Source organism: Apis cerana, linkage group LG1 (assembly GCF_029169275.1).
Source record: "Apis cerana isolate GH-2021 linkage group LG1, AcerK_1.0, whole genome shotgun sequence".
NCBI lineage: Eukaryota > Metazoa > Arthropoda > Insecta > Hymenoptera > Apidae > Apis > Apis cerana.
In genome coordinates, this window is record NC_083852.1 from 26,885,930 (window position 1) to 26,913,570 (window position 27,641).

Below are 27,641 nucleotides of genomic sequence, written 5' to 3' on the forward strand. Positions count from 1 at the left end.
GCGCATCGTAGTTACGCGTTCTCTCCTCTAAATTTCCCAAATTTCTTCCCGTTCTTCTTCCATCGGCAGAATCCGCGCGCAATCGTTATCTCTGCAAATTTATCCGCATCGATCTCCGTGAGTTGGAAATCAATGGGTCACCGAGTGTGCGCTACCCAGATTATTGGCAATCCAAGTCACGGTTCACCGATGATAATTCGTCTTTTCCAAAATTGATAACTCGAGACACTTCTGTACGTACAAGATAGAATTCGTCTATTATCGTTTACGGAGAAAGAGAGAAAGAAAGAAAGAAAGGAAAAATGATAGGCGTGGAATTTTACAAGTTTGGAAGTAATATATCGAAACACGATAGGTATAACGGACAGGGCGCCATTTTATCCCTAAATTTCAGCCGACAGAAACAAGGAGGGAAGAGAAAGGAGGGCCAAACCCACTTCGGTTCGCTAGGCGCGTTTTCAATTTCCAGGACCATCAATACGTCCCTCGGAATCCCCTGCCACGCTGCTCCAATCTCTTTGCCCCTTCTCCCTCTCCTCTCCTTTCATCCTGCTTCCCCTATCTTTTTTTCTCGCTCGCGTCCCGCGACCAACCGGCTTTCTTCTGCTTCTCACCCTAACAACTCTTCCTTCCAACGTGCTTTATCGATGCCGCCCCTTGCCTCCAGGGATGCTGTAAGTACATCTATCATTTCGACCAACCACCCTCCGCGCGATTGCATCCCGCCGACCAATCAAAACGCTATATATATATATATATACATTTCGATGTCTCTCCACGAATACATTTTCCTTCCTTCCCGCCATTCCCGCCGCGATCAAATATAATGGAACGAGAACGTATATCGCGAGGATCCTGATATTCGATCTTAACGTTGTTTCACGTACATCTATCTATCCAGGATACAGCAAATCTGTCACCGTTGCGAACCTGGGTCGTTTAAAATCTTAGGGAAAACGATCGATTAATTATTCGCGCCAGTCACGTTCGTTCGGTTGAATATAGATTTTGGATCCTATATCGAATCGAAGATAAACGATGGAACATCGTTATATATATTATTTCAATGGACGTGAAAACGGAAGGGATCCGATTATTCGGCGGAAAGAAAGAGGGATTTCAATCGGATTTTTAAAACAATCCCGAGATGAAAGGTGGAGACAATCGTGATACGCGCGGTGCAACAAAAACGAGGAAAGAATGGATTCTTTTTTCGTTCGCGAACCATTCTTTGGATCGATGTGTTCGATTTCGATCAGGATCGAGGATATTCCCCGTATTATTGAACCCTCGAAGACGGCGGTGCGCGTTCACAAAGGTGGAGAACCCGTAGGAACAATACGGAGAAAGAAGCCGAAAGATAGGGATGCGAGAAAGGAATGGAAAAGAGGAGGGGAGAGGGAGGAGAGGAGAGAGGAGAGGAGAGAAGAGACGAGAAGAGAAAGAACGTCGAGAAGTCTGATGGGTTACCCGCCCAGAACGTCGTGCAACGTCATTGTCGGTGACCATAGTATGGATCAGCTCTCGTTCGTTCGAATCTCGTGGATACTTAAACGCTGTTCGCGTTCATCGACTGAAACGCGTCGGATGAAGGAAATGGACGTTGAAAAAAATTGTACGGTATAGAATAGAAAGTGAATTAAATCGGCCGATCGGGAACGCAGACAGGCGCGATTTTAGTTTCTTCGAGGAAAATTATCGCATCGTTGAACAAAATACAAAGGAATCGTGATTAAATGAAATTCATTGAACCGAATTACGCCTGTCAATGTATATAATCGATGTACGGAATGATTCATCTTCCATGTTAATCATTTCATTTGCCGTTTTACACGCTTCTTTATACCCGTGTGAGCGATACTCGGTTATCAGCTTACATTCCCAATGCGAACTTGTATAAATTTTCTGCACGATGTCTCGATTATACGTCGAATAAATGTAAAGGGAAGAGACGTTTCGAAATTTCCTTGATTATTCAACTATTCTCGCGTATCTCGAGGAATTTAAACGAAAGAGAACGAGATGAGAAACCGATAGTTTGGAGATTATATCGAGAAACGCGCGGGTTGCTTGATAATTTCTACCTTATCTAATCTCTTTGGCGAACGCGGGTTTGCAGGATTATAACTACTTTTTTCGGATCTACGTTCGATCGATCGATGGAGATCGAACAGGGATTGGAAAAAGATCGTACGAAGAGATCGAGCGCTGCTTCTCCTGAACTTTTGCGGAAAATTTTGAAAATCGCATTCGAGTATTCCAGTGGGTATTCGAAGGATAAGGGCGAGTATTTATTTTCTAGGACAGGATCGAGTCGACTTTTATGCGAAGACGAAACGAGTGGAAAGATTGTAAGGAGATAGCCACCCCGAGTGTCGAATTCTTCTGTTAGTCCAACGAGTGGCGTCACTTTTGTTTGATGCCTCACCGTCGACTTCGCGACCGATCGATACCGATCTATCGACACGGATCGCTTACCTCTCGTCCTCCTATCTACTCGAGTATTAATACTCGATCGAATCTTTTAATCTTTTTATTCTTTCCTCGTTCTTTCCGACCCGCGACCAAACTTTCGATCATCGAGACGCCCCACCGATATTTCCGCCGATTTAAAGCCTTCGAAAATCTTTACAATAACACTTTAATGATAAAGTGAAGAAAAAAAGACGGAAAGGCTGGACGTCGAAACGATCCAACGGAAGAGGAACGTACGAATTTGAATGACACGCGAGAGAAGAAAATGTGAAAGTAAGTGTTTGTACGAAACTCGATAAACAATAAGTCATTAGTGGTTAATTGCGGTCTGCAAACGAGAGAAAGCGACGCAGATTGATCAGAGTTGATTCGCGATTTGAAGTCGTTGCGAAAGATCGATTGGTTCGATTAAAAAAAAAGGAAGAAAGAAAAAAATTGGTAATTACAAATATTTACAAACCTCTTCGTTGCTTCCATTGATCGCCTCTAAAGCTTTTAATTTCTCGATCTCATCGTCGGTTCCCTTTTCCACCGTAGACACCTTCTTCGTCGCCGTAGTCGGTTCCACCAACGTGAATCCCAGATCCACGTCTTGCTTCCAAAGCACTTCGATTAAATCCATGTCCTGAAACGATACGAGCGAACGATTTAAGCGAAAACAATCTCTTTGAAATTTATAATCTTCGACTTGGAAGAAACTCAAACTCCAATTCTTTTCTTTTTTTCCAAAAGAATCGTCGTTTTTCCCGCAATTTTTCTCAGTTTTACCTTCCAGTTTGGACGATACAACGCGTTTCTCACATCGGCCGAAACCGCGCGAAAAATAATTCAAAATGATTCATAACGCGTTCATAACGTTTCCCCTCTCGTTTCACGCAGGTAAGTTAATAACGAGCGATCACTGGATCGAGTTGTTCGAAATCAAAATGATTCATTTTTGTTGCGGCCGAGATGTCTCCCTCGCAGGGAGTCCCATCGACGAGTGTGTGTACAAAAGTGCATGATTAATGATGCCGAGTATCGATGATGCATCTCGAAACGGATGAGATCGGGAAGGAGAAGAAAGAAGCTGGGAAAAAGGACGAATCGCATGACGGGGCACAATTGGCAGGACAGCTGGCCCGTAGCTTTTAATTGAGCCAATTTCGCCGAGTTCGTATTCAACCTCGTTAACTAATCTACAGATTTTCTCCGCTAATTTAAAACTTGCCCGTTATTACCCTCGGTGTAAGGAGTAGAGAGCGTATACGACCTAGTGTAATTAGATTTCGCGATTAATTCGATTCTCTTATCGTTAAATTAGAGTTATCTTTCGAGTGGACAAATAAGAAAAATATTCGATATTCGATATGGGTATATTCGGAGAAACCTATCCGCGTTCGTTCCATCCACGGCTCGACATTTCGATCGCATTTCTAGATAACAGCATCGCGTATTTATCATATATTGATATAATATAATTTCATAGAAATTCGATAGAGGTGAATCGAACGGTCGACGATTCGAAAATAGAATTAGCGATTGATCCTTGCGAAACATCGTTATCCGTAATCGGGTAAATTTTAACACTATTCGGCTTGGATCGTAACTCGATCGTATAACGGATACGTTTGCTGTGTGCACGATTTGGATGGATCGAAAATTACTCGACCGAGCGTGTAATTCGATGCGGCGAAGGAATGGGAAAGAAATGGAGGACGCGATGAAAAAGAGAGGCAGCGTGGGTGTGCATACGATGTCGGCCATGTTGGAGAAACACAGCGGGATATCCGCCGCGCCCACAGTCCAGAGAGCTCGACTCGATCGACGTTGAGTTCGTCTCGCGCATTTCACCTGCCACCACTGCACGCCAATCGCATTTACCTACGCCTTTAATTTTTATTCCATTATTCCATCGACACGCTCGTACGAACCTCTCTCTCTCTCTCTCTCTCTCTCTCCCTCCAGTTCTTCTCTTTCGTTATCGTTATATGACGGCCAAGTTAATAACGCTCCTAAAATTCGTTGTAAAAGCGACAATAATAAACGTTATCCGCGTATTACAGCCGGTATTTCGTATTTTCAAAGGTTGTAAATATGTTTCGAGGTATAGAAAGAATGGGATCCTGGTATCGAGATCTTCGGTTCTATCTTAATTAGTTATCTTGAAAAATATTTTCCCGCTCGATTGTTTCTTCGTCTCGGAATAACAGGTGTAACGATCTCGCCGCTCTTAAATCGATCTGTCTTTCGAAAGGAAAAGACTTTGCTTCTGCGGGACACGAGCCGATGACTGTACGTTTTATAACTTACTGCATCGAATGTCGATCATACAACACCGTGATAATGTAATTACTCTCCCCATTGTCGCCGATGACAACGAGTGTAGGCCAATCTTCTCCAATAATCGAACGCTTCTTCGCGGAAACGACGAGTTATCGATGGTGTCTATATGAGTATAGAGATCGATTGCGTTCGAGTGAATTTTACGATGTTTGATCGATTATGGGATCAGCTGAGTTACGAACTTCTCTACAAATAATTACGATATCGCGTAATAATATTTCCCATAAAAAAAAAGTATAGACTTTATTGAATAATTCTGGCGAAGCTTGGAAAATTTTTTCTTTCTTTTAAATTAAGAAATTAACTAATTTTAAAAGGTTAAATGTTCTATTACTCTAAATTACGAAACGTTTGTTCAATTATATCATTATTATTGTAACATTGCATTACGATAGACGTGTATCGCATAAAGTGTATAAATAAAAATAAATTTATCATTGATATTTACTCGAAATCTTATCTATTTACGTGATTAATAAAGAAACGATAATTAATTGTTTTATCCATAAAAACTTGCTCGATCTTAAAAATTAAAGATATCAAAGATCGTAAGATATTGAGATCTATCGAATCAATTTTGTTATAAGTAATAATCTCATCAAAAAAAATGTAAAATTTTTACAAGACGGATATTTTTAATTTATTTAAAATAATTAAAATTTGGATAAAAATGAAAGTAAGCTTTTTATATCGTCATAAAAATTAATACTTGCCATTTCGTTATTGGAAGAGACGTCATTGTACATCCTAGAAAGAACGATGTAAGTACGTAAATAAGTATTATAAACTTCATGGTGATTTTCTTTCCTATAAAATCTCTACCGTCGAAACGTGACATTGCGATTCCTTATTTTCACGTGATTTTTCACGTGTACTCTTCTCGTTCCGCTTTGCAATTTGCTACTACAATTTCCTTCCTTTTACTACAATTGTTATTTCAATATTCCACAACTTCTTCGATTGATAATTTTATCGTAATTTTCTTTTATCGCATTCGTTTAATACAATTCAAATATCCGTTGTTTCGACGTTGTTGTCAATATTTGATCAAAATAAAACGACGATATATATCGCAGGGCGATTAAAGAAAATGCGATAAAAGATAACGTAATATCGATAAATAGTATACACATACATTCGTATCTGATAGCAAAATCGTAATTTCGAGTAATACTCGAAAATTACATGTTTGCATATTTTTTTTTTATATATCTGGAGTATTTATAGGGAAAAAATAATTCCTCTATCGCTTTTCTAGGATACGAAACAATTGAAGTGAAAAATTTTAAAAGAAACATAAGATTTAAAAACCACAAGATGAATTGTATCGATTGAACAATGGGTAGCGAGTTGGAAAAGTGGATTGGTGGTAATAAGTAATCTTTACAAATTTATCGGTAATCTCATTATGGCGTAACGCCACCTCTGCTTACCAGCTTTCCACGCTTGTTGTGGATCGAATCTTAAAATGAACGACGCACTTCTTCGGGTTAATCTGACAAAATGTACCTGGCTTTGGACGATAAATAGGCCTAATGGTTCTACCGTTAGGTTGACCAGGTATTATCCTCGATTTTCACGCCATCCTTTCGTTTCTATTTCCAAAAATATCCACACACAGATTACTTCCACTTTTGTCGTAAATAAAGATAATCATCTTCACCATTTCGATCCGTTATTATTTTTATTCAAATCGAGAATCAAATGCGTTCAATTTATAAGAATGGTATAACACTCGCTTGTTTTTCTTCAATATAAAATCCACGGTATTTCCAGATATTTATCTTTATAAATAATGTATTAGAATAAAATTGCGGATAAAACGTAAGTAATTTGTACGTATGCAACTGTGATGGTGCCGCTAAATTTCCATTGCTAAACGTATATGGTTATACAGTTTGATACAACGAAAAACTCTCACATGCATATTTATCAGAAGAACAATAATAAATGTGCGAAATTCAATCAGATTAAAGATGCGCAAAGTGAAGAGTGAAGTAAATGAAAAAATTCTAGCCAAGGATCTTTCTGCACTGGTTGCGAAGCAACGACTTGGCCATGAATAAAAGGAAGGAACCGTGGCAAATGATGTTTCCGCAAATCTTCCCTGCTGTTCATAAATTACTTATTGTTGGTATTCGCGTAGTTAGAAATAGTAGCTTTGGACATTTTGCGGTAGACCGAGATAGACACTGACCGTTAATGGGTCCCATGGGTCACGCCTACTTATCTTCTTTCGAACAAGGATCTCGAAGAGAGCCGTTTTTCGATCCGTTCGATGGAATCCCATTTACCAATGTTCGGATTTGGTGAAAAGTAATTAGGTTATGAAGCTTCGAAAATAGGCTCGAGATTGATCGAAATTGGTAAAAAATCTCCAAGAATATATTCATCGCGTGTTGTTCATCAACGGAGAATTTCGAGAATCGAAACGAGCGTATCGCAAGGATAAGCGAAGAGAGATCTAATCGGATCTAATCGCACGTTGTTGGAGAGGACATTTTGTTAAAAAAAAAAAGTGTGCCGTTAAACGATTGAAAAGTTGAATCGCTACAAGGTTGATTAAAAAAATTGAGCAACTTTCTAAAGGCCGAACGCGGGTTGCAAAGAGAGAGCGCGAGAGAGCGCGAGAGAGGAGAGATTCAAAAGCATAAAGCATTAATTTCCTGGTTTTAATTAATGCGTCGTGCACGCAGCCGTACAGTAATGGCGGCTGAACCGTCCTACCAAGAGGGGATAAAGGAGGGGGAAGAGGGAGGCGCGGCTAAAAGGGGAATTTGATTAATGATCCTACAGGATCTGGGACGCGAGGAGGGAGAGAGAGGAAGCGTATCCTAGGGGACGCCTGTCTTGCCACAGAGCACCGATCACTACCAGAACATACCTCCTCTCTACACGGAACACATTTTTCACACTTTTTCGATACATTTTTGCGTTCGATATTTTCGAAAAATAGTTTCCACCATTTATTTTTGCTCCCCGAAAAGCGAACGACGCGACAATCTTCGAGATAAAAATTCATTCTAAATTCATCTTTGCAGTTTACTTTTCCACCATGGATCCACAGTTAATCCAAAATAGATCGAAATCGACAAGTGAACTTTTTCTAAAAATTTCTCTTGAATAAATCAATAATATCGAAATATTTGTAGACGCGTACGTGTCGATAACGGTTGAGAAGACATTGGGAAACGATTGGGAAATTACGGTTTCGAAGAATTCGCGCATCGTTCATCGTTTCGTCGATGAATCATTTGGCGAAGAAAAAGAGAGGAAAGAGATGATCGTATCCATGGGAGGAGAAGCGAAGAAAAATAGTTTGGTTATCGACACGATGGGAAGCCAGCCCCTATCTCGTGGCCCATCGACGTATCATCGATGTAATTCGTATAATGTATCGACGCAACTGGGACCGGAGAAAGGAGGAGGGAGGAAATAGGAGAGGGCGATGCGTACTTATACTCGCTTATACTCGTATCGAAGGGCGGTGCGTGTACAAAGGGAACGGCAACCACGCCGTCACGAAACGTTCGCTCCAGACAGGGGCGTCCCTATCTTTCTCTCTTCCTCTTTTCCCAACCTTCGATACGCCACCACGTATCCGAGGTGTACCGCCAAGCCCATGTATTACGTATTCTTCCTTTTTTTTCTTCCTTCGTACGAAGTAACTGCACCTCGTCGTAGGTGAAACGATTGACGATAATTTGAAAAAAAAAAAAAAAGAAAAAAGAAAGAAAGAAATGCAACCATCTCATCATAAATTTATTAATACTATCGATCGATAGTATTATCATTCGCTTTTTATCGTACGTGTTTTTCAAGAACACTTCGAACTTGTCATACTAATGCCTATATTTAAAGTCTAATGTGTATTATCTTATCTATGTATATGACTATTTGAATTTAATTATACCATGGATAAATATATATATAATATATAGTATATACTATATATTATATATATATATATATATATATATATATATATATATATACTTCAAAGGATGAATTCGAAATATTTATGGAGCAACGGCAAATTATATCGAATTTTTAATATACGAAGCAATAATTCGATCCTCCGAAATATATTTCAAAACTGATCATATAATTATACGAAATTATATATATTTTATAATTAATAATACGAAAGAAAATAGATGATTTCCCGAAAAAAAAAAATATTTCTAAATATTATCTAAAAACATGTTTATAAACATATGTTAGTTATCATGTGATTAATAATATCAAACGAATAATTTACAATTGTGTTATTATATAATAACGAATAAGAGAAATTCTTTTTTTCTTTTACGATAAAAATTCGAGTAATAAATATTTGTGCGATATAAAGTGAAATAGATACGATTTAATATATATATATAAAACAAATTTATTTTCTTTTCTATATTTAAAGTATTTAAATAAATATTTTTTTCTTTTTTCACATATTTTTTACCTATTCTTTAAAGATCATTAACGATAATTAACGTCTTACCGTATATAGCGCTTCCGCGAAAATTCATAAAAATGTCATTTTTCGATCGAATCGGCAACAAAATCCATAGATCCAGTGTGATTTTTTCCAAGATTATCACGCGATCGATTCGAAGCTTGTAATTACGCGCGAAAGAAAACCGGTCTTGCGATTTCACGACGGACGCCTTCACTTCGTTATGGCCGCCATTAGTGCAAATACCATTCTGAACTGTCAGACTAGCCGAACTAATCACTCCGTGTCCCCCTCGAACAATATACTTTCGAAAGCGTTAATTATTTCTACCGACTCGATGCACGCTTTTCGCAATTCACACACTATGATAATTCTTGCTTCGCCGTACTAATTTTAATACACGGACGATATTTTTCTTTCTTCCCATTTCTTTTCTATCTCCTTTTCCTCGTTAATTTACGAGATTGATTTTTCTCGCTTCGTTAATACAAACGCGTACATGAATTTTTTCGAAATAAACATGGATAAAAAAAAAAAAGAATGTTCAAATTTATAATTTTCGTATAATTACGATATATTCGTGTTAAAAAAAAATCTATATTTCGATAATATTCGCAATTGCGATCCGGTCTAAACTAATATATAATACTTACTTGGAATTGGATCGGGATAACACGATCTAACGGCAATTGTTACGCGGAACGATTATCGACGCGAAGGATCGTGAAAAGTCGTGGAATATCCAAGAAACTGTGGAGACGAACAGATGTTTGCGGCGCTTTGATTCGCGGTGAGCCGCCGCGCTTCTGTGAGAATGAAACGCGGGGAACCGCAGTCTATGCGGTACATGTCCGCCGCGAACAAACTGCAATTCACGATGTAATCTCTAGGGAACGGGCATCGATCACACGGAGATCCGTTGCTCCGTGTCAAAATATTTCCAGAAACGTTTCGTGAAACACCCGGGGAACGAATACATCCGAAACTTGCCCCTTCGATTTTGCATCTATTTTTCTCATCTTAGACGATTTCCCACGATCACCCATTACCCGTCGATACACACCGTCGACCGTGATAGTTCACTTATTACATCGCGAAAAATCTAATTAATTTTATTAACGTGTCGCCGATCTAAATGAAGATGCTGAGAGATGCTGTTTTAAAAATCATCGTATCTAGTGAAATGGAATGATTTTCATCGGCTTGATATTACATACGATGAAATATCGATGTAATTATCGTAAGCAACGATTATTTTGAACAAACAGATAATTTGTTATTATGCTATAAATAATGATTCTCCAAATAATTTTACACGTAAATCTATAATGATTATTTTTAATAAATGTTGTATAAACGAACCATTCTTTACGTTGATGCACGTTTAATCAAGAAAATATATCTGATGAATTACATGGATTTCGCGTTATTTTATTTTAACACACGACTCAATACGTTAAATTAAACTTATTTATTACGTAAATTATCATTTAAATATCTACATATAGCATAAGTAACATAGACATAATTATTGTATTATATCTATTTAATACTTATATCTTCTTAATATCTTATTATCTTAATATCTTAATATCTATTGTATGTATATTACGCATAATTATTATGTTATTTATTGCTTTAACGTTAAAGCTAAGAGAATTTTAATATCGTACAAATAAATATTATACGTTTTTGCAAAATAAATTATGATCATATAATTCGTAAAAGGAAAAATATTAATGCGAAGAAACGAAAAAAATCTATATAAAAAAGAGTCGAGAAAGTTAAAAAAAAATACTTTCGGAAAATATAAAAATATGATAATATTGAAATTTATGAAATATAACACGTGATTCTTTCTTGTATTTCTTATATGCTTCAAAGATAATTTTAATTTAATTTTTCACATAAAAGGAAATAAAAACTGTTTACATATAAACACATTTTGTACTCAAATTTGTTTGGGCAAGATTTATGTGGATTTCGATGGAAGCAAATGGTTAAAATCCCATCCAATTATTTACTAATAGATCTCGATATTTAACGCAATATAAAATAAAATTTTGCATCTAATTTTATAAATATTTTCTATTACAATTAGTGCATAAATCATTGGAACGCTAGATGTTAAATTAGCGCAATAAATCATCATGCGGAACGTGTAATACATAGATTTATCAATTGTGATTCTGTTGAAATTTTGAATCCCTTAAAATAAATAGTTTCATAATGCTAAAAAATGAATTTAAATCGAAAAGAAGAAATAAAATAATAAGTTGAAATAATAATACTTATATTTATGTGAACTCTTTTCTTCGCATAATAAATATATATCCTTGAAACGGTTTCCATATTACGAAACGTAATGTTAATTAAATAGATAAGTATGCATACAAGATAATAAAAGTTTCATCTCTTGAATTGCGAGTTATTATTTTTCCGCGTGTACCTACATAACTTTAACAAATAAAAAGTGAATTCACGTTTAAACAAACGTATAATAGGAGAAAAGAGGAAGAGATAAAATACCTAGTGTCGACGTTTATCATTTTATGGTCTCACTGCTTCTGTTTGCCCTTTCATTTATTTCTTCTACTTGAACTAATTAGTCACGATGCCGAAAATCTTGTTTTACAACCGGCTTATTGACACTCAGGTGTCGTACAAATATTTCTATCGTACATTATTTTATCATAAATTCTTCCGTAGATCTATCTTTCAGATGAAGATAAGAAACTGCGATTTATTACAAATACTTTTTCTCAATAATATTAGAGATTACATCAACTATAAAAATAAGAAACAGGTATTTCTTTATTTACTTAAATAGATATATTTTTGCTATATACATATATCACAATATCTTCGTGTACACGAGTGAATAAAATGCATATAATTTACATAAAATATTCGCATAAAATTTTTTTTGTGCTTGTAATAGATATTAGAAATAAAGCTGTAAACCAGACATTTTTGAAAAATATTTTTAAAATTCACAGTGATTCTTTCACTGCTCTCATGTTATGTTTACTTCGCGGATAATATAGCTTTAAAATATATCCATTATTTTTAGATTTCAATCATTTGTAAAAATATAACACTTCTTCTATCTACCTCTTAACTGCGATATACAACGTATACAGATTTATTTCACATTCGCATTACGTAAGTCAATAAATACTTACTTACTTGCAATGACTCGCGTTTATTCAAACACCATGGTTACGAGTTATTATTATATACATTTGTTTATAATAACGTAAACTAGTTAACCGTGTTTTAATATTAAACACATGTTTCATCGCTCGTGCTAAAAATCTTTCCATCTCCAATCGTGTTTTTTTTTTTTTATTTAAATAATAATTTCTCACCATCGAGCTATCGAGCGTAAAGAAAAATATATACGCGATTTATAATGAAAACAAATAAAACCCGATTTATATACGTATATAATATATTTTCATCTACATAATGAAAATTAAAAAAAAAAAATGATAAATTTCACGATAATATCGGTATAAAATTCGAAACGGTGAAAGAGAGAAAGCAAGATCGACGTGACTGGTCCTTTCTTATCGTAGAATAGTTGGAAGGCGTAGCAAGGAGGGTCGAAGAGACGGTTGACAAATGAAGAAGACGGCATCCCTTTGAATTTATACGCTATAAAGGAGTGTAAACGCATCCGGCATCGTGGCAACGGTGAACACGTTGCCGAGTTTCGGCCTCATGGTGGTGTCGATTAAAAAAATGTTAACGAGCCGGATGTGGCTGACGGCAGGAAGGTTAAGGCAAGAATCGCGAATCTACGCGAGAGTTCGATAGGTCGCCGACTCGAAGGAATAGGATGGACAGTCGATTGACGGAAAGAGACATCGATTTACCGATAATATCGAAGATATAAATGCCTGCATTATGTTGCATCGACATATCGCGACTTTATTCTACCACCACATTTCTTCTCATCGCCGTAATTACTGGCTAATCGGTAATTTCTTAACCATTTCTTAATGAGTCGGAATTAGTGTTTTATTCTACTGCCAGAACGGAACGTCAAAACGCTGATTCGTAAAATAAGCTTTTCACGAGCGGTAATGCCGATACGGAAGGATAAAGATTCGTTTAAATATTTAAATATATACGTTTCGTTTCATATTTGTAACGAAAAGAAATCTTAATAAAAATATCCTTTTCTCGAAGTATAATAACAATGAAATTGCGGTTAAAAACTCGACTTGGTACGCTCCTGACTTTCTCTTCTATGTTTTCTCATGGTCTTCTCCTTTCAAAGTATTTCAATATCATTAGTCATTGCCGCAACGTTTCTCCTCGAAAAGGGACGTAAAACTATTCTACCTACTTTGTTCGCGATAGAGGGTGGTAAAGGTGTTTATGATAATCTTACAAATTCTTCGTAAACCGTCAAAGGTGGTCCGTCATAACCATCATTTTTCATAATAACTTGCATCAAAAACCTTTAATTGTATTCGAAGAAGAAACATTAATTTATCTTCGACGCGAGAACAAATTTTTACAAGAAAAAATCGATTATTAACATTCTTGCGACAATATACATTAAGCTTAGTACATTCAATTTTGATGTTTTTTGTTAAATTAGATAATGCCAAGTTAAATATATATTTCAATATTGAAATAACTTTTCATCAATAGTCGGATGTAAATATTGTTGTTATTTTATACATCTAAAAAGAATCGCCAATATGATTGATGACAATTGGAAACAATAACAATTCCATATTAATGAAATATATCGAATATAAGTAATATATATGTTATACGAGTTGGTATACTAGTTTGAATCATTCTAAAGAACAAGTCCTGACATATTGACAACAACCTGATGCGAGACCACCTTTGCTACATCGAGGTGTTTATCTTACCTGTTATCTTCAGGCTACTATAATTTGTCAAACCAAAGCCGACACAAGCAAAGAAGAATCCTGATTATTTGTGTTTTGGTTCTCATCTGAGTTGCTATCGTGTCATGCGTTAACAAATACGTATAGATAATTTCGTATTATTAACAAATGAAAATTAAATATAATTAATCAATATCATACACGTATTCAATGATATCATTTAAAAGATTTTTTTTTCCAATTTTTTCCAATAAATTTCGTCTCGAGAAATCAACGATTTTTATATAATTGTTTTATTTTTTTCAGTATTCTACGAAAAACGAAATACAAAAATACAAGTTTCGAGTATAAGAAATAATCACGATAAAAATTATGCGCGTTTAACCTACGCACAGCTATGCCTGACTCTTTTTGATCCCAAACACGATACCGATGAATCACGCAATTCACACGAGAAATAAACATTTTTTATTTACATTTCTTAAAAAGTGTAAAAATAAATAAAAAATGTTCGGTTTCTCTAAGCGAAGTTTAATTAATTTTTAAAACAAAAATATATGAATTTTAAGGACATTTCTATAATATTTATATATATAAATTCAATATAGGAATCTGCAATATCTTATGAGTTTCCATCGCCACCTATTGGAGCCATGTTAACGCTGGATAACAATCAAACCTTTAGTTCCATCAAACGATAATACGTGGAACCTGTTTTCACAAGATAAATTACAAGGACAAGGAATCTCAACTGTGGATAAATAATAAATTGTAAGAGAGAATATACCGATAGATTCAACGTTCAATATGTATAATTCAGCTTACGTTCTATCTCTTAATCTCCCTTTCCTCCGTAAAAAATTCTTATCGAGCCAAGAATAAATTTTTTCGATATTTTTCTCGAATCGAGAAAATTATATATGTAAATATGTATCTATAGGCTGTTAATATGAATATTCGTGGGACATTTTTCGAATATCTAAAGATATTAAAACAAATGAGGAAATTGATGTACGAAAATATTCATTAAAGTTTATTTATTGTAAATAATTTATTTGTTATAAGCAATTTAAATTTGCAAAAATGATACTTTATCTCCATCTTGCTTCATCTAACATATATTTAAATTGCTTATAACTTAATAACTTAATAAGCCTTAACCAACATTTTTATATCAATTTTTATATTTGTTTTGACATCTGGAATCGATCGATTTGAAAATTAAAAATGAATATTAACATCTATGTAAGAATCATAAATTTCCTGTTTCATCTACTATTTAAGTATTTTATCTATTAAGTATATAAAATACAATTTTATTTAGTCTTGTTGATTAATGATAGAACTACGTCGAATTACTATTTCTTGTTACTATTTGTATTAACGTATATAGAACGTATAGTTTCAGTTACAACTATCTAAGAGAAATTCACTATTACATAATATTATTTGATATATAAAGATGGTACAATATAATATACAGTTCCAGAATTATCTGTGTAAATAAACTGATATCTTTCTAAATAACTAAGAAGGTTATGCAGGGTATCCGCAATATATAATCAATAAAAAGGTGATTCCTCACAAGAAAAAAAAAAAAAAAAAAATTAAATAAAAAAAAATAAAAATTTTAATTATTTTTTAGAAAAATATTAATATTGCATCATGAAAACCAATGATCAATGATCAATGATCTTTCTAAATTATAACAAATATAAATAAGATTTGAAGAATCATTCGTGTGAATAAAAAGAGCTTTAATCGAAAGAATCCTCTTCTCCGATACGAGATGAGCAATTGTTACAATTATTTCGTGATGTAATACAACACACTACATACTATTTGTATTATTTGTGTATATTTCCTTGATGATAATATGAATAATATTCTATTTTATAATATTTTTTATTATTTATTATTAAAATTAATCTTGTAAAATAGAGATTATCACATTATATATTTATCCCATTGTAATTATATATATTTTTTTTTAATTGTGTTAACATACATTCTATATATATTTATCATTAATTTACATATTTATAATATAGATTTGAAAATTAGAACAAAATTTTGTGAATTGTTAAATAAATATAAAAATAAATTTTCGTGTAAAAATTTAATAAAATTATTATACAATCTACAATCACATCATAATCATAAATATAATTCTTATATAACAATTATAATCATAATATCAACTTTTATAACCAAGAGAATACTTTTTATTGAGCCATTTTTTCTGTGTTAACGATAGATAATGATAGATAATTATAATAGTAGAAACAAAAAAAATTTAAATAGAAAAAATAAAAACCTTAAAAATACAATGTGTTAAAATATATTTATATATTTGTGTTTTATCAATTGTGTTGCTTATTTTTTTTTTAAAAAAGAAAAATGAACGAAAAAAAAAATGTTTTTAATATATATATCGTATATATAAATAAAAAAAAATTTAGATCTATATTTGATACTTTATATAAATATTTTCGAGAGAGTTATGTTCTCGTAATAAAGTTGTATGCTATTCTACTTATCAATTCCTTAAATTAAATTATTTTTATAATATTAAATAAATTTTTTATTTTTTTCTATATATAAAGAGAAAAATCTTCAGATAGCCTTAGATCGAGATTAGTAAGGTTATGGAATAATCTACTGTATGTGATTCCTAAATTAAATTATTATTGCGAAAATAATGTTTTTATATCTTACATGTATGAGTCATGATAAAAAAAATTTTTTATCAACTCTATAACTCTTTGTAAAATTAAAAGATATCGAAAAACGAAGAATTATTCGAATAATTCCTTAATAATCGTTTAAAAATCATTCTGTAGTAAAGAAAGAAAGAAAAAAAAAAAATTAATTAATTAACACGACAAATTAACTTTAAAAAAATAACTTGATTCAATTATCGATTATATTAAGTAATATAAACAATAATAAAAAATAATAAAGAAATGAGAATAAAACAGATGAGTCGAAATAAAGAAATAAACTTACCATTTTAGACATTTCGATTAAATTAATATTTTACGTATAATTATAGAAATATATCGCGGATAAAAGGTACCACTAACTCCAATATTTTGAAGTTTATTCAGTTTTAGCACTGTACTTATATTTCACTAATACTATACTACGTAATACGTCATCGCTATTTTAAGTCGAAATTCACAGTTTTCACTTATACACTTTACTTCAGAATCAATTATTCCTTCAGATATTAATGAAAATACGAACGATATTGTTAAAGAAAATATTTTGTTGGAAACTGATGATGGATCATCGAATGTCTCAACTCTGAATGAAGTGGTGTCATCGACGACGATACAACCATAGAGAATAACTTTGATGACGCGAAATCCAGACGAAGAAAACGATTACGACAGATTGGCTTGTCGTGTGAGGAGATAACAACCAGCACCGAATAGGCATTGGAGTGCTCCTACTCACACCAGAAACGGAAACTTCAAGAATTTTGCCTCAAGCTACAACCATGCTGCTTTCGGCCACAATTCGGCCTCTTGATTATCGTTTACAGACTTTGATACGAGAGAAAGTAGAGAAAATTCTTCTTAATGTCGTTATTCATTTATAAATAACGCTATAACAATGGGATAAAGCTATATTTTATCCGAATATATTTCTATCTGCTATTGCATCAGATTGCAAAACATTTCTTTTTTTACTTTATATAATTTAGATATTATTATATCTTTCTACAAATAAAATTGTAAAAAATTTATCATTATTTAGAAATTAATGCAATGTTATTTATACTTTGCTTATGTTTTATTACAGCACAATGGTTACCAATTAGTTATATTAGTTATATCGAGTTGTTAATAAGAAATATTATATGTTATATATTATATATGTTAATCGTGAGAGGTAAAATAATCAAAGAATGGAAAAAAATTAATGCGATTTATGACTTACATTGACTTTCAAAACAATGTTCGCAGCATTAATGATGCGAACGAATGATTAATAGAAATAACATACTAATTATGCACTTTACGTGATTGCGAATGGAAAAATCTGAATATTTATCGTTATGTGTTTAGACATTATATTTATATTATTTTTGATCATTTTGATGCAATAATATTGAAACAAAGATTTTTTTTTTTTCATAAATGAAAATAATTTTTACATCAATTATATATTAATTATATTTTCTTAAAATAGATTGTACAAAATGTTATGTAATTTATTATTTTAAAATTTTTGAGAAGTATTGAGAAATTTTTATAAAGAATGATTATTCTTTTATATGATGTAAAAGATCGCAAAAACGAAAAAACACTTGACAATTCAATTAACATAATTATTTTACAATTAATTGCAATTAAATTTTTAATTTTTTTTATCTAGAAAATATATAAAATACAAAAATATTATTCTTTCTTATTATTCAGGTTACATGTAATGTCAAGATGAATGTTCAATGACCCCCGTGTATTATGACCTTGAATTTAGAAATATCATTTCAAGCAACACGAACATTTTCGTAGAAAATTGAATTGAATTATATATACCCGTGTATAAAATGAACATGTTTAAAAAAAAAAAAAAAAGTTACGAAAATATTAGGAACAAATCCATAAATATTCTCAAAATTTTAAATTTGAAATAGAAATTTTCTTCTATTGAAAAACATGCACATATAATTTTATTCGAATAAAGTAATTTATTATGAAAAATTTTTCGTCGATTGATACATTTTTGAACATATTTTTGGATTCAGGATCATTTCAAGATCACAGTGTACATGTTGTTGAACTCGACTTGACATTAGTACAATGTTATGAAGATAAAAATAGATTGTGCTATTTAAAAAAGTCAAGGTAACCTGAAAGATTATAACGACAGTTATCATATATAAAAATTCACGTTAAAATATGAAATTGAAAAAACTAATTATTAAATATAATCGTATAAAACATATTAAAACATATTCTCTCTGAAAATATTCGAAATATAGTATTAAATTCTCTTCTATAATTAAAAAAATATGCAATTTTTTTAGCTACAATATTATTAATTTGATTAAAAATTTATTAAAGTTAAAAAAAAACTAACAAATCGATTTATGATATGAACGAAAAAATTCATACACATTTAATGATTACATAATGATGACACATTAAATCAATAAGTAATTTGAAATTTCTTAAATTAATTTTGTCTAATTGCAAAAATCTAATGCAAAAAACATATGTATAAAATGATAAAAATAAAAAATGAAAGCTATGATTGATACAACATATTTTGATAAAAAATTTAAATAAAAATTTCTTTATTGTTTTTTAAAAAAAATTAATTACAAAAAGATTTAACCAATAAATGATAAAAAAGATATCAACTTTATCAACTGATATTATTCTGATTTATCGATAAAAAGAAACTCTGTCGACAAAACAGGATTGTGAATTTTCAAACAGATTGTGAATCAATAAAAATATAATTATAATTGCCTAATAATATAAGATGTAATCGTTGAATATAATGATTTAAATAAATAATTATAATAAATAAGAATATATACTTTGATAATTTCTAATAATCAAAATGTAATAAAATTACGCAAAAAAAAAAAATGTAAAAAATGAAAAAAAAAAGATGAAAAAAGAAAAACGAAGAACTTCAGACAAAAAAATGTGTAAATATAATTTGAGAAGGTTACTAGAACATTGCACTCGAAGAAACGGACGTTATAAAGTCCAGAATGTAGTTATTTTTGCAAAGGCTGTTGTGACTGGTTTCGATCTTGTTAACCTTGGCTGAAATCTTTTTAAAACACTTTTCCTAAACGACGAAGAATTGGAAAATAATCAGCAATTTTGTCTTTAGTCGATCTTATTTTTTTTTACCAATTTTTAAATTTTAAAAAATATAAGAATAATCAGAATATAAAAATAAAAAAAATATAAGAATAATTAGAATTTTGATATAGAGAAACCGAAAGAAAGGTAAAATTAAAATAGTATCATTGCTTTTCAATAATACTTATTTCATTTTTTCGATTTATAAGAACTTACTTATAATATATCATATATGTTCTCGTTTAATTTGAAATTAATGAAAAAAAATACGCGTATAATATTTTTTAAAGATTAACGTTCTAATAATAATAAATATCTATAGAAGATTTAATAATAAACCTAATAAATAATAATATTGTTTAACTTTATCTATTGTTGTTAACTTTATTATAATAAAATTATATGAATATATTTTTTATAAAGTAGACTTTATTAATAGAAAAAAAAAAAATTTCTCTAATAATATAAAATTCAGTAGTTAAAAGACTTACCTACTATGAGCGTTAATACGATATTCATACAATCAACAAAATATCTTCTTAGCATATTTTAAAGGATTCAATTTTTCAACACGTAGAAAAGTATAATATTAATAACGCTTAAATAATGTTTATAACCAAAAGAAGTTAAATTAAGAGTACATACCTGAAACAAAAACAAAGTATGTTTTTTACTATAATATAATTAAAATATATAATTCTACGTATATACAACAATAATATCTTTCCTACTTTATATTATTTTCGAGTTATCTTACATAATAATAGATATTAATAATTGAAAAAGGATGCTGCTTATTATTTTTTCCATTACCATTTTACAATTTTTTTTTATAAAAAATATGAATTCAATTTATTTTCTAATATTTTTTGTTGTAATCCAACACGTGTATATATATATATATATATATTAATATAGCGATATTTAATATTAATTTCTAATAAATAAGCAAAAGAAAGTATATTTTTGATAAACACATCTTTAAAGAAAAATAAAATTTAAATGAAAAAATATTGAAATGCATCACGTATTAATATTGTCTAATATATCAATGGAATATTATTTGTAATTGTAATTATCTACGATTTATTATATAACGTATATTATATAATACTACTAATACTGTAAAGGTATTAAAACTTTATTAAATTATTCTAAGCAAATATATAATACGACAATCGATATAAAAACAAACGTTGCCGAAAGAAGAGAAAGAAATGAGTAAAATAATTATATCTTATATCTTTAATTATAATTATATCTTTATTGTATTATACTTAAAAAAAATATTTAAACAAAAATAAAAACATAAATCGTGTAAATTATAGTGGTATATCGAAAATAACAGAATATAACTTTGCTCAAAATGTCCATATATAATATTAAAAATAATATTTTTCAATGAAAATTCAAGTAAAAAATATAAATATATATGATCGAGCAAAGTCTGAAACATACATCGTCATGTACAAAAACAGAAATTATTCGCGGTTGTTTTCTCTTCTTCCGCTCCATCTTATGTGTCGATTAATCGAAGTTCAATTTATTAAATTTTAGTAGAAAGACAGATAGACACGTAAACACAATGATAAGCCTAAATCCGCGAAGACAACGCGTGTCACACACTAGTTAACTGGGATTCGAACTGCTAACTACGTACGAGAAAAGGCATACCTTTGTTTCACAACCATACCAGGTTACCAGGGTTAACATTTGCATATATTTACTATGTTGATATATGAAAATTTATGGATTACTAGTTCCGCGAAGCAATCGATAAAACTTGACGTCTGATAAGGGATTTTAAAATCTCTTTTTTCATTCGATCAACGCTTCAAATTTCTTAAAAAATAAAATAAAATAAAATAAAATCATTGATCTTTGTTACGAATATTTATTGTTTATCAAGTAATTCATCAAATTTCAATCATCGATCTTTTTAAATAATAACGATAGTCAATATTCGTAACATGTAGATTATATTATTTATTTTAATAAATAATTAATAATGCAAGAATTCTTCATATTGTATTTCATATCTGATTTTCTACGATAATACGTGCAACAAGTGATGAATACGTAATGATACGTAATGTTTGATATTAATTTCGTATTCATATTGAAAATATAAAATTTTATTTCGAAAGAATTAATATTCATTTAAAATATTTGTTAAATATTGTCATTCTGTTTTTATATATGTTTTATATATTCACTGTGTATATACATATACATATATATACACATATATTTTATAATCATTAATTTATTAATCACGTAACGAGATATTTTCACAAGCTAACACCGTCACGTAATTACTTCAAACAAAAATTTTCTATTTTTACTTTGATCATTTTTTAATCGGTATATATAAAATAAATATAATAAAAATGTCTCTAATTTAAATTAAATTTATATAAAATTATGTACTTCGAGATATGTTTTAAACAAAACTTATCTATAATGAGATAATGAGGAAGAACTAGATTGCATTGATATTTGCAATCGATTTTTTAAAAACCTTGGAAGATGATTAAATGATTAAATTTTTAATTTATATCGTAATTGATATCGTACTTATAAATATATACATATCATTTAATGAAAATTTCCCCTCTTATTTTTCTCTTAATTCTTATAAAGCTATCGATAAAATTTTATCGTATGAAAAAATATCAAAAATCTCTTCGTTCTAAAAGATAAATATCATCGTCTATTTAATAGTACGACAATATGAACAATATCGGACTAGCATCGACATACATATATACATATTCGCAATAACACATCGCTCATTTAACAGGACAGGACAAAAACATCAACGATCAATTACTCATGCATGTTAATTGATCCACGTTGATATTTATCGTGTAATTCAAATAAAAATATATTATCGAATTGAATATCGCTAGATATTTAGATTTAATTTACAAAAACGTCGATAAATCATCGATTGAACTATCAATTTTTCGTTGTCCATCTTGCGCGTATATCATCATTAATTCGCTACCATTCTTCCTTGATCGACAACGGGAGAAAGAGATTACGTGTAAAGTATAAATCAGTTTTAATTAGATGTTTAATCGTTTCTTTCGTGTAAAACATCGATCGATTCGAATCACGCAACAAGTGCATCTTAAAGAAAGATATTCACTGTTTCTTTTATGCATTTTGTATCGTCAAATGATACGACACGACACAGTGATTTTTTACAGGCATCGTTGATTGGGTATCGAAATAGAGGATAAGTCCTATCGGTACACGAAGTTGGTAAATGTTTACGGAAATAAGCAAATAACGGATGATGAAACGCTTTCTGTTCAAATAAGTAGGTTCACCTGTACATATATCTGTAGATATTATTTCTTTGATGTGACGGCAGCAAAAAATCGACGAATAGATGTTTTTCGTGCCAAATTTTAAACACACATTGTTATATTATAATAGTATTATAATAGAATTTTATTTAATCTCTGAAGATATCATAAAGATTTATTAAAATATTAAATAATTATTTTTGTAAATTCTAGATAATGTATTGCGTAGTATATTTTTATGCTCTTGTATAATGAATCATTAATATTATCATAATGGTAAAAAAATGGATAAAAAATAAATAATCATATAAAAAATTTACCAAAATATTTAATGTTATAATCCTACTGTCATAAACATGAGAATAGATAAAAGAAAAATATTATATGTATAATAAGATAAACGATGTAAAAATCTCTCAGAGAAGAAAAACTAAAAGTTTCCTTATTATTAAAAATTAAAAAAAAAACAAATAAAAAAAATTATAGATCGAAACAAATCATTAATTGGATCATAATCATCATAAGTTATGATATAATTTTTATTATAAATGTTTCAATTATGATATAATTAACATTAAAGATATATATTGGAAGGTATAAAAGATAAAAGATATATATATAAAACATTTTTAAAATCTATTAATGCATGCATTATTAATTTCTAAATTTTTTCTAAATTTTATTTTGAAAACTTTTGTTCATAAGTGTACATTAAGAGACTTTACTGCTACTAAAGAACACTCAGAATAGATAATTTAACATATTCGCGTGTAAATCAAATATCGTGATTTCAGCTATTGGTCAGTAAACGTTAATCGACTAACATAAATATGATACGATGTTCAAGAACGAATGTATGTCGCTATCATCTAATTGCATTTTTATGAAAATGTATTGTACTCGTCAATTTTTATCTGAAAAATTATTTTTCAGATTTACATCAATATGAATAATTTTGCATCATAATAAATAAATATTTAGAATAATTTTTATTCTGTAACGTAATATCAATCATAATATTAGATTGGCAAAAGTACGAAAAATTGGAAAAATATTATAAAAGCTCGAAAAATTATATTATAAATAAAAAAAAAGAATGAAAAAAACAATCAAAGCAATGTAATTAATTCTTTCATTAATATTTTATTTTTAGATAAAAATTTAAAATTGATTCAAAAGCGCAAAAAATTGGAAAAAATAAAATATAGAAATTGATTGAAAAAAATAATAAGAATAATAAGATTTGAAAGTTTTGTGGCAAAAGGCAATGAATATCGACGTGATAAAGTAGTAATCTATTAAATTAATTAATTGAAAAAAAAAATATAATTAATATGATTAATACGAATGACGTAAAGTTGAAATCTGCTTGCGAAATTCATATTTATAAGAGATATATTACAAATATGTTGCTATTTATCTGATTTCTCTTTTGCTCCACATATATGTATATGTAGAGTAAAAAGCAAGCACGTGCGAGTACAGCTCGAGATGCAGCGCAATAGAGAAAACATAAGTAGATGCGGCAAGATGCCAATTATAAATGTACGACAAAAAGAAAGAAGAATAAAGAATTATTTTAATTATAATAAAGTAATAAATATATTTTAATTAAACGATAGTAATTCTTTGATAATAAATCCTTAAAAAATTGCATTTAAAATATAGTGTTTCAATTGCATATGTACAATTTTTCCTTTAATTTTTAACGAAACGAGGACGCATCTGGCATCTTTCGTTTCTTTTTTTACAAAGTCGACCAGAAACGCGTTTATATTCGCGTATTTCCACACAATTATTTTTGCAATCGAGGCCGTTGTACGAGAATTCACAGGAAATTTTGATGATACAGTGCCATGCGATAAAAAGAGGTCTGCGATCAGATGCATATGCTTACTAAGATATTTATAATTCATGATCAAAAATCAAATTCACGGATCGAAAAAAACTAAACTGTCTCGTTTAAAATATGATTAATTATTCTGTATTTACAACGAACGAAAAATATTTCAATGAAACAAAGAATTCGAATTTTGAATTCGACTGGAATTTGAATCTGTGATATTTTCAGAATCTGTAATGTCACTGACCAAACGCTTTAATTAAATAGTGACTTTTATATTGATTAATATCTTATTCAACTTTTTTTATATGCATTTTAAAAACAGTTTATATTATTATAAATATCGATAATTTTATTTTAAATATATTTAATTTTTGTTTCTTCTTAATTAATTGAATTGATTAATGAAATATGCAATATAATATTAAATTTTTGACAATATTATTTTGAAAAATAATAAAATGCACACTATTCTAAATTTTTTCGTAGCTAGGTTCTGTTTTTCATTTTAGTTGATAATATTCTTTTTAAGCAGATTATACAACACTGAATAATGATATGCAAATGATACGATATATAGTGAATTAATCAAATCAGTTGAGACGCTTAAAACGATATTTAAAAGCAAAATAAAGCATCGGAAAAAAAGTTGAATATGACACAATGTGATTTTATACTATGCCATATTCGTGTGATTTCAATAAAATCTTAAGTAAGGAATATCTAATTTATTTATGTAATTCGTAAATATACACATTCACATCATTTTCATTTCTATCCATATGATATTTATTCCTTTATATCGTGCTAAACCTTATAAATTTCTTAGTTTTCAAATTATTATTCTTATAATATATATATATCAATTTTGCTTACATATTTTTATAAATTATATAAATGTTATAAAATATCCTAAAAGCGTCTATTGCGTCTAAATACACAATTAAAACATAGAAACACAATTGATTAACCTAGTTAACTGATATGGGTAACCTGGATATCCAAGGATATCTAAGAAAACGGTATAAATGCTACTTATGTAGAATTGATAAAAAGATCGTAAAATATATCACTACCTGTACATATAACGAAAATAAACTCATTTAATTTCTACATTTTAAACATATTTAGTATTAACGATATATATATATATATACACACACACATATACATACATATATTTTTAGATTTTTTTACCAATATCAAATATAATATTATAAAATATTCTAAAGTATCAAATTTTGCTTTATTCGCTTAAAATTTAAAATATTTTTCTCGTTTCGTAAATTATATGTATTTCAATTCATTAGAAATATAAATAATGTAAAATATGAACTTATTATCAATTTATTATTATTAAAATATCAAACAATCAAATAATTTCAATTGAATATATATAACTCATGAATAACTTTTTTTTAAAAAAATAGAAATTTTATTTCTATTTCTATATATATTTCTACTAAAAAAAAAAATGCATTATTATATACAGTATTATACATATATATATATATATATATATATATATATTTGATATTGCTTTTAAATTTATATTAATCAGTAAATTTATATTTAGTTATTTTAGTTAAATTAAAAAAAGAAAAAGTTACTTAACTCATCCAAAAAATATTTTATATACGTTAAGAAAAAATTATATATATTTATACTAACTAATTATGAATAGAAATTATCATAATAAACAAATGTTTTTTTATTTTTTAAAATAAAAAATAAAGTAAAGATATTGTTTTATAAATATTGAATTCTAATATCTAATATCTATAATGCAGAAAGAAATATTAAATTTTGGTTAATATGATTAAAAATGATGAAAAATTTTTAATTGCGAAGATTCAAGGAAATATTCATGATAATATTCATCATCATATCATTATCACATATCATCATACGATGATATTTTTTAAATCAAATTTTGTTTTTTTTAATTATTCATTATTATGATAAAAAATATATTATCAACGAAAAATAATTTTTATACATAAAAGGATAAACAATCGATTAAATATTTTTACTATATTGAATATAATTTATACATTTTGAAATATATTATTTGAAATATATAATATATATATATATAATATAATGAAATGAATAATATATGAAATATATATATATATATATATATATATATATATATATATATAATATAATTTGAAATATATTTTGAAACATAAATTTATATATATTTCACAATTTATTAATAATTCTTTGTATTTCGTATCTAATATTCAATATTTAAAGGAAAATTAAGAATTTTTACATTGAGTTACAAAAATTTTTAATTAGTATATTTAAATATAAACAAACATAATAGATAAAATAAATAAATTTTAGGTTAAACACTTTATTTTGATATTAAAATTATGTTATAAAGAAAAAAAATATAATATATATAATATGTTGTATATTTATCTATATCTATAGATTTATTTTTTTTTAATTTTGAAATTTTAAATATTATATGCTATAATATTATAAATTATATGCTAAAATATT

At 29.2% G+C, this 27,641-nt stretch overlaps 1 protein-coding gene across 6 annotated transcripts in view; it reads right to left on the reverse strand.

Moving 5' to 3' along the window:
* Positions 1-27,641, reverse strand: part of LOC108004299 (segmentation protein cap'n'collar) — a 75,344-nt gene that overhangs the window by 44,524 nt on the left and 3,179 nt on the right. For 2 of the 6 annotated variants that reach the window (XM_017067084.3, XM_017067083.3), the window contains exon 2: positions 2,936-3,100. In XM_017067084.3, the coding sequence (XP_016922573.1) occupies positions 2,936-3,100 (165 nt within the window). Of the gene's footprint in view, positions 1-2,935; positions 3,101-5,513; positions 5,723-9,903; positions 10,039-17,136; positions 17,479-21,422; positions 21,616-27,641 lie in introns of those variants that run through there. The other 4 variants (XM_017067085.3, XM_017067087.3, XM_062087145.1 and 1 more) reach the window with 4 other exon arrangements.